General features: G+C 53.8%; 1 protein-coding gene and 1 non-coding gene across 2 annotated transcripts in view; one reads left to right on the top strand and one right to left on the bottom strand.

Annotated features, from left to right (window-relative positions):
* The first annotated feature begins 1,889 nt into the window (after positions 1-1,889).
* Positions 1,890-1,963, top strand: TRNAT-AGU. The gene has a single exon. It is a non-coding gene; the product is annotated as a tRNA-Thr (tRNA).
* A 2,304-nt stretch (positions 1,964-4,267) lies between these two features.
* The window catches only part of BTN1A1 (butyrophilin subfamily 1 member A1), a 21,904-nt gene continuing 17,112 nt past the window's right edge, over positions 4,268-9,059 (bottom strand). Inside the window, exons 4-8 of the mRNA XM_006764282.2 lie at positions 8,365-8,646; positions 7,175-7,324; positions 6,694-6,714; positions 6,525-6,551; positions 4,268-6,123 (exon numbers count right to left, since the gene is read on the bottom strand). Coding sequence (XP_006764345.2) covers positions 5,450-6,123; positions 6,525-6,551; positions 6,694-6,714; positions 7,175-7,324; positions 8,365-8,646 — 1,154 coding nt within the window. The 3' untranslated portion in view covers positions 4,268-5,449. The remainder of the gene's footprint in view (positions 6,124-6,524; positions 6,552-6,693; positions 6,715-7,174; positions 7,325-8,364; positions 8,647-9,059) is intronic.

Genomic DNA, 9,059 nt, shown 5'->3' with positions numbered 1-9,059 from the left:
ACCGGCCGGGGGGGCCGGGGAAGCCGAGGGTGCGCGTCCCCGGGTCTGATCCCTCCCCGCTCTGGCCCTTCTGAGGGCAGCCACCTACCGGGAGCACACGGTCCAGGTGCCTGTCCCGCACCGACAGGGGGTGATAATCTGATAGATGGAGCACCTGAGTTAATCTGAAAAGTAATCATGGTGATCAGGTCAAAACTGCCGACATACAACTGTGATCTGTTGCCTGTACTCATCGTGGAAGGAAACGCCAAGTTTCAGCTGTCACTTGTTACTCAGTCAGAATCACATTCTCCCTCCAAGTCACAGACGACCCAGTTTTCGGTTTCTCTCCCAGAGGATGGAAACGGCGCTGCCCGCACCCCCACATGTCCTTACAACATGGTCGGGTCTGTGACCCCGGAACCTGCCCCTTCTCCGGCTTCAGGTGATGGAACAGCCAACCCGAGGGCCCTTCCACGCCCGGATGGTCAGCCTGAGACCGGAGCAGAACATAGAGCTCACACCCGGGTTGGAAGTGGTGGCTCCAGGTCCCGGCTTCTCCCAAGACGGGCCCCCGGCCAGTTGCACAGCCCCCTCGACGCCCCGCATGTCCGTGCTTCGCCGGCCAAAGGGAACCCCAGCCGGATCCTGCGGGCGCTGCGCGGAGCGTCCGCCGCTCGGCCACGGCCCATCAGGGTGGCTGCGCTGCTGATCATGACGCGGCTCCAAGCCCTCTGACCGTATGATGCTCATCTTATCATAGTAAAGAAACAGGTGCTTATTTCATGGAGTTTCCATCCACCTGTGGGTTGAGTTCGTCGACTTTCAATCTTTTAACAAAAACAAGGCATCTGAGTGTGCGGGGCAGGGGGGGAGATTAGGGGTTAATGGGGGGGGGGGATGAAGACACATTTGTAATACCTTAACCAATAAATAAAAAGAAAAAACAAGGCATCTGGCAGAGTCATGCCGCCCCGTCACGTATGTAGGTTGAAAAAGGTGCCTTATGGTGTGACCGAGAAATCCTTAAATATTGGGACAGTTTAGAAAAACATGTTTCAGCGTTATCACCATGACAACAGTCATCAAGCAAGACGGCCCTGCGTAATTACAGGCTTCATTTGGGAGGAGACTTTCACAGCTATGGCGACAGTTTGTAAGCTGTTCGGAGTTTCACTACAGCTGTTTTTTTTATTCAGACTCACTTTGCAAAGCAGAGGATACGCTGGGAACCGCCACCAATACTCACAGAAGCCCCCATGCGAGAGTGAACGTTCTTGTGAATGCTCTCAATTTGACGTCTTATCAAAAGAGATCCTTTGGACAAGTTTTAGGACAAGAAAGTGTCTCTTCCTGTAGCGTCAGATGAGCGGGGGTCGCCCTTTTATTTCTTTCCGAGACTAGCTTTTCATTGGGCAGCCTTGTGTTTCTAAGGTGCAGCTCGAGAACTGTGTAAATTAACATGACAAGCTACTAGCAGCAGGTGGAACCCAAATTTACGGAGAGACCTGCGGTAAGGAATGGCTGGAACTTTAATTAAAAACCGTGAGATAGAAAACATACAGCTTGCCTCCCGAACGGACCTGTTCTTGGTGCTGGACCTGTTCTGGTGTCAGTGTCCCGGGACCGGAGGAGGCGTGTCTCCGCGTGGACGCGGCCGGTCCCCGCCCCTGGCCCTCTGTCCCCGCGCCCGCGCCGGGAGGCTCAGTTTCCCACAGCCGCGCGGTTCCTTCGGTTTCTTCCGTCTGCCGGTGTCCAGGCCGAGCCCTCGCAGGCCGAGGCTCATCTTTCGCGTCTTGGGAAGCGTTTGGGTTGCGCCTGACCCTGGCGGAGAAGAAATAAGCAAATGCGCCCCATAAAATCAAAGATCTCTCTCTTTCCCCATCGATTTGGACGCGAGCCGGCGTGCGGGCTCCGTGGCTTAGCTGGTTAAAGCGCCTGTCTAGTAAACAGGAGATCCTGGGTTCGAATCCCAGCGGGGCCTTTTTCCCTTTTCCTTCCGGGTGTGGCTTTCCCCAGTTCAAGAGGATGGGTGATCAAAGCTGTTTACACGGGTCTGAGGATGGACTTCCTTATTATTTACAAAAACAGCACGAAGATGAATTTGTTGTTCTTTTGAAGAAAATTTCCATCCTTCCTGTTTTTATATTTTTGTTCCACGTGTATTTTTTCATCAAGTACAAAAGGAACCAGGGAAAGCAGAAAGGAAAGTCACCGCATTTAAACTACAAGCTAAATAACCTCTGCTCATTCTCTCGTCTTTCCCACGAACGCCCTTTCACACTCTGCAGGCAATGTTTTTAGAAAGGAAAGATGGACACAGGTGCTGTGGAGAAGGCTGCAAACGCCTCCGTTCATAGCGCCACTGAAATCCTACCTTAAATGTATCACGTGTAAGGGGCTGGGCCTGTTCTGAGTTTATCTAGCTGCACGCTGAAGATGGGCGGACTTTTCTGAATGGATGTTATACTGCAATAGAGAGAGAGAGAGAGAGAGAGAGAGAGAGAAGGATGAGTAGTTTCTGTGTCTACTACACCTGGCAAAGGGAGCACTTGGCACGGGGTTTCCACCACAGCCACTTCCGTAATCACACCTGAGAGGTTTCTGAAATCACAGAGTCCTGACTCTGCCCAGGTGATGAAGACAGGCTCTGGCAAGGCATTTGGCAAGGCGATGTGTCTTCCCTTTCAGAAGATTCGGAAATAAAGCCAGCATTAGCAAGACCATGTCCCCCAGGCACTGGCACCTGTGCCACCCGGAAAGGGTGGTCCAGGTGCATCTGATAAGTCGGCTTCTGGTGCTTCGTGCCCAGAGGCTAGGGCTGGGGAAGGAAGGACACAGGTGTTTCCTAAGAGCCTGTCACCTGCTCAGTCCTGGGCCTGGTGACCGTTTTCCTTGAAGGGGAAAAGGAAAGGGGTGAGGGGCGAGGTTGTGGCGCTGATTAAAATCTGTAACCGGTTCTCTCTTCTCTCAGCAAGGGGTTCCGGTGGCAGCCCGTCTGCTCTGGGTGAGGTTTCACGTACACATTTCAGGATATGCATTACACATTAAACCAGCAAAGCAACTGCACGAGGTTCCCAAGTATTTTTTTTAAGTTAGTTGCTTTCTTTCTTTGACGTTCTAAAAGCATAATTTGAACACAAATGAACACTTTTAAAGCAGGAATAAATCATGTTCTTCTCCCAGCGATACAGTGTGGGTGGGTGGCATGCGGTGGGCAGTGTGGGGGGAGCAGGACGAGGAGAGGGCACGAGACTCACACTCTATCCATTCGCGTGGCAGAGCTGGCTGGTCAGAGCCTCTGGGAGGTGGCTGTGCCTGGTCCTTGCCTGGGGCGACGCAGGGGGAAGTGGGATTCTCGCTGAACTACGAGGGCCTGAACAGCGGTTTATAAGGTCACCCAGGTTTGTTTGCTTGCTTCCCGATTCCAAGGCATTCCCATGAAAAGTTTTCCAAACGTTTCCTCCTCCTGGAAAAGTACTTTTAAAATGCCAAGACATGGCTTCACTCACGTGCCCCAGAATCACCATTTTAGAGGTGAACATGGCGTCAGCACCCAAACGGGCTGAGGGCGGGCAGCCAGTGGGCACCCGGCCTTTTCGCGAGTCCCTGGGTTCTCCTGAGACAGCAGCCCCTGGGCTGCCTGCCAGGTGAGCCCACCCACTGCTGTCAGTCACACTCTATCCATTCGCGTGGCAGAGCTGGCTGGTCAGAGCCTCTGGGAGGTGGCTGTGCCTGGTCCTTGCCTGGGGCGACGCAGGGGGAAGTGGGATTCTCGCTGAACTACGAGGGCCTTAACAGCGGTTTATAAGGTCACCCAGGTTTGTTTGCTTGCTTCCCGATTCCAAGGCATTCCCATGAAAAGTTTTCCAAACGTTTCCTCCTCCTGGAAAAGTACTTTTAAAATGCCACTCACGTGCCCCAGAATCACCTTTTTAGAGGTGAACATGGCGTCAGCACCCAAACGGGCTGAGGGCGGGCAGCCAGTGGGCACCCGGCCTTTTCGCGAGTCCCTGGGTTCTCCTGAGACAGCAGCCCCTGGGCTGCCTGCCAGGTGAGCCCACCCACTGCTGTCAGGCCGCGATGGGTCCCGGGTAAATAGAACCACAATGCTCAGTGAGCAACAGCCTTCTCTCCTCAGGGGCCCTGACGGGGAATGGAACCGTGACCACCTGGTTCATAGGTTTCCGCTCAACCACTGAGCCATGCCGGCCGGGCCTTTCCTGTGTTTTTGTTCTGGTTCCACTCGTTGCAATAAAGAAAGGAAGGTGCAGCAATCAGACAGACTTATTTATTAGGTTGAGACCACGGGCGACATTGATGCTGAACGCAGGGAAAGTACAATCTGAGTAGGAGATGTGAGCGTGGACAAATGTGCAATTTGACCAGAGGAGCCTGGGGCATAAGGGAAATGTGAAGACAGACAGGAGCAATCGGGCTCGCTGTGCTGAGCAGGGACAGCGCAATCAGGGGACCCAAGGAGAGGGCGAGGGAGGGAGGCTGTGTGGGGAGAGAGCGCACACCACGGTTTGGAAAAAGGGAGCAGTTGATGCCCAGGGAAGGGGTGTGTGAGGGGTTACACAGGACATTGGGATGACGGCTGAGAGGGCACAAGGCTGAGATAGTGGCTGATGAAGTAGTGATATCCCTGAGGGACGATTCCTGGAACTGCCTCTGAACGGGAGAGAGTCCAGATCATAAGGAGGAGGAGAAGCAGAAACTTTGGGGCCCACAGCGTGAGGGTGGAATGGCCCCCAGGCAAGGGAGCAGCAGGTCAGTGCGGAGAGGAACAGGGTCTGAGACACTGCTGTGCACACAACTGTCTAAAATCCTCCTCCCTGTCCACCTCCTGTCCGACACCCTGGCCCTGCTCCTGGCATCTCTCCTCTACTCCCCCCTCCAATCACTCAGACTCCACAGTAGCAGGGCCCATTACCTCCGCCCTGTAGGAAAAGCTTAGGTATTTGAGATACAGGCCCTGACACTATAGGGGCAGGCCAGTAGTCATCTCTGGCCTATGGTCACCTCACTTTCCTCTATCCCAGTGTCCCCTCCAGGTTCCTTGACGGGGTGTTAGCCTCGGGTCTTCTGTTCCCAGAATCCTTTGGGATTTCTGCTTGCCTGTTCCTCCACATACCCCTCCTCTGGACACCAGGATGGTTGTCATCACCCCATGACCATCTAACCTGACCCCATCTCGATCCCTGAGCTGTCTGTTGAGTTTATTTCAAGTCCTTCCCTTTAGAATGTGGCCTCCTGTGGTAGGAGAACAGATGTCATTGAACAGTCACCTCCCCGAACCCTGACTATTGGTACAGAACCAGATTAGAAAGGTTCTCTACCAGCAGCCACACAACCTTCCCAAGACCAATCCCTATCCAACAGGAAGCACGGAGCTGGGTGAAGCCTGAGGGGCGAGGGTGGCAGAGAGGGGTGAGAGCAAACAGAAGCAGCTAAGCTGGGCTCATCCCTAAGGTGCCCCTTGGTTGGCCTGGGTAAAGATGAGTTTAGAATGAAGTGTGTCTGTGTGCCCAGAGGCAGCATCCTCCCCCAAGGGGGACAGTGGGATCTCCTTGGAGGAGTCCCTGGCATCAGCCTCTACCGTGACTTCCTCCAGCCCATCCATGACCGGGCAGATGGTCAGGGGCTTTTTGCCAGAGGACCACAAGCAGAAGAAGGGTCGGAGGGGGCCAGAGAAAGAGGCCTTGGAGAACGTGTAGATGTGGGACCCGTCCATCATGTTGTAGAAGGCAACGTCTCCTGAGTCATAGTCCAGGAAAATCCCAACCCGACGGGGAGGTCCTGCCAGGGGGAGAGGGGTGCGCAGGGGGGTGAGAGCCCAGTACCCGTTTCCATACAGCTCCACAGCCCAGAACCCATTCTTGGGAGTCATGGGGTCAAATCCTTTCTTCATCACGTCCTCCCTGCAGACCCCGATGGCCCAGTCGGTCCTATCCCCCACCTCCACCTCCCAGTAATGCCTTCCGGAGGTGAAGGCCTCCCGCCCCAGCACGCAAGGCCAGCAGTCAAATCTCTCCGGCCTCTCGGGCAGTTTCTGACGTTCGTCTTCCAGCCGCACAGACTTGGAATCCTCATGCAGAAAGAGGTGGGGGTGGGCGGTGTCCGGGTCCAGAGTCACATCAACTAGACACGGAGAGGAAGTGAGTCTGAGCAGGCGTGAATGTGAGAGGCTGCACGCCCTGTCCTCCCTTCTCCGGAGAGACAGGAGCTGGCAGGTCTCCTCCGAGGAGAGCTGAACTGTTCAGCCTGCTCAGCTGTCTCTGTTCCCCTCTTCCCTCGACAGCCACAGGTGATGTACAAGCTGACTGTCCCCAGGGCCTAACACCCTGGCCAGATGGGCTTGTCTCCTATCCATCTCCCACGCCATCGTGTGCCTCAAGGAAAAGTTGATGCTATTTGCCACCTTTCCCCCTCTCTATCCTCATCCCTAAAAGGTGTTGGTGCTTTTGTTTCCAACTATTGTAGGTCTTTGAGTCCCTGGGGGTTGAAGCCTCAGAGCCCTTGAGAGGTTGAGAGTCACTGACCTGCATGCAGTGTAGCTTTCTTCCACTCTGCAATGAGACAGAGAGAGAGAGACAGTCACTGAAAGGTTTTATAGGAGATAGCGAGAGCAAGAGCGAGCGAGAGAGAGAGAGAGAGAGAGGGAGAGGGAGAATCTTGAGGGTGAAATAATGACAAGAAGACAGAACTTACTGAGCTCTTTCAGGAGTTTCTCTGGAAAACAAACAGAAATAATGAATGACCTTCTATAGTGGACACGATGAAACACACACAGGAGTAGCTGTTACATCGTGACTGCTCCATCACTGAAACACGATCAATGGTGAAGAACAAGAATTGTGCTGTTTTCTAAGTAACATGCAGGAAGTTCCTATTGGCTTGGATCGTATCTGCAGTCGTTACTGGGAAACCGAAGTAAAAGTGAGGATAGCCTCAGGGTGGGTAGTGAGCAAACTTCAGGTCTAATACCTGCTAGAACTGGTTCTGATTCCTCCTGCACCCAAACCTCTGTCCTTGCTCAGACTGAGTATCAGTGGCTCCAGGAGCCCTAGAATCCCCCCTGACACTCAGACTTCTAGAGTCCAATATCTCCCCCTGGCAGCTATCCTACAGGACTTGGATCCACCCTCACTTGGACGCACTCCCGACAAGCAGCCTGGATGCTATGACTTACCTGTAGAGCTGAATTCATCCTTCCTCCGCCTGGACCTTTCCTTGTATAGTCTCCAGGTGAAAAATATGGACCCGATGGTCAGAACTCCTAGGACCACTAAGATGACAGCCACAGCCACCACCCAGGGAGTCAGCCTTGGGAAGAAAGGAGCTGAAACAAAGGACATTTGTTGGGAAGCATTGAGCAAGTCCAGCTCCTCTTCTGGTTCCAAAGGGATTAGGAAGAGGGCATGACCTGGACCTCTCCCTCCCATTCCTTCCAGGGTGAAAACAGTCCCTCCAATGCCACTCAGGCTTTTCAGGGGAAAAAAATCTTCAGACAAAGAGAGGAATGAAGATGAGTAAGAGTCGTTTTGGGACAGAACAAGAAAAAAATGGACGAATTCATGTTGTTATGGAAATTCCTCCTTAATGATCAATGGAGGACCTGAGCCAAGGGCACAGGGAAGCAACCCAGGAAGGGGAAGCGTCACCTCTGGGTGCAACAGCACAGACTCAGTGACCCAGAGAGAAGGAACAGTTCCTGCCTGGACCAGAGGCCCTGTGTCGGGAACAATGGGAAGATTCACTTTCCTGAGGACCCTGGACAGAGCTCTCGCCTGGGATGGAGGAGAAAGGGGTGGAAACAGGAGGGCTTAGTCTTCTTGCTTGCTCAAGGAGTGGGTCTCGGGATCAGGAAGGCCTGCAGGGACAAAGCTTCTCTCTCCAAGGTGCATCTCCTAAGAAAACCTGGGTTTTCACAAGGTCTTGGTACAGTTTATGCCTTCAGAATACTTAAAAAATATTTTTATTGATTTCAGAAATGAAAAGAGAGAGGGAATTCTTTCTTCTTCTTTTTTTAATATGTGTTTATTGAGTGTAGAAATGAAAAGAGAGAGAGGGAGAGAGAGAGAGAGAGAGAGAGAGAGAGAGAGAGAGAGAGAGAGAGAATCATCAATCAGCTACCTCCTGCACACCCCACACTGGGGATTGAGCCTGAAACCCGGGCATGTGCCCTGACCGATAATCCAACCACACCCTCCGGTTCCTAGGTCGACAACGCTCATCCACTGAATCCTGGGGCTAAAATCTTTACTCTGAGTGAAGTTGGTGGGGCTCCCTCACGAGAGTGGGTGGGATTTTAGGTGGAGAAAGTAGACTGCTCTGCCAGGTGGTCACGCTTCACAGAGGAACAGTGTTGGGCTCACTGACCTGGTATGAAAATGTCTACTTCCTTCTCCTGGCCGAGGAGGAGGTTCTGGATGCAGCAGGACACGTTCTTCATGGAGGGGTCCCTGATGGTCACGGAAGCCGCCACGGTGAACAGGCCTTCTTCGTCGGGGTCCCTGGCCTCTGAGGTGGAGGAGAACTTCTCTCCCGTGGGAGTCCTCCACTGCACCCGGGGCTCCGGGTACCACCCCAGCGAGGTGCACTCCAGCCGGGTCTCCCCGTTGTCTTGAAGGTCCATGTGGATGTGAGGGTCAGAGCCCAGCGCTGTGGAGAGAGCAGCTGGTCTTACTCCTTCAGGGACTCCCTCTGGAGCCTTAGACCCACAGGGCGGCATAGATCCAGAAAGAGAAGCACGCGGGGGGAGGGGTGGGTCTCCTCTCCATACTGCATCACACAAGGAAACTGAGGGTCCACACGGGCATTTCATAACCTCCTCAGAAAGGGGCGCCAGCGGGCCGGCCTGGCTCAGCGGCTGAGCATCAAACCAGGAGGTCAGGGCACCCGCCCGGGTGGTGGGCTGATCAATGACTCTCTCAGCATTGACCTTTCCATCTCTCTCCCCCTCTCCCTTCCTCTCTGAAATCAATAAACATATATTTAAAAAGAGACGCACGCCTCCCGGGAGTCAGGGAGCAGGGCACGCGGTACTCACCGGCCACCCGCAGGCGCACGCGGGC

Source organism: Myotis davidii, unplaced genomic scaffold (assembly GCF_000327345.1).
Source record: "Myotis davidii unplaced genomic scaffold, ASM32734v1 scaffold1521, whole genome shotgun sequence".
Taxonomy (NCBI): Eukaryota; Metazoa; Chordata; class Mammalia; order Chiroptera; family Vespertilionidae; genus Myotis; species Myotis davidii.
Note: the sequence above shows the minus strand (reverse complement) of the source record. Positions and strands in the feature narration are given on the sequence as shown.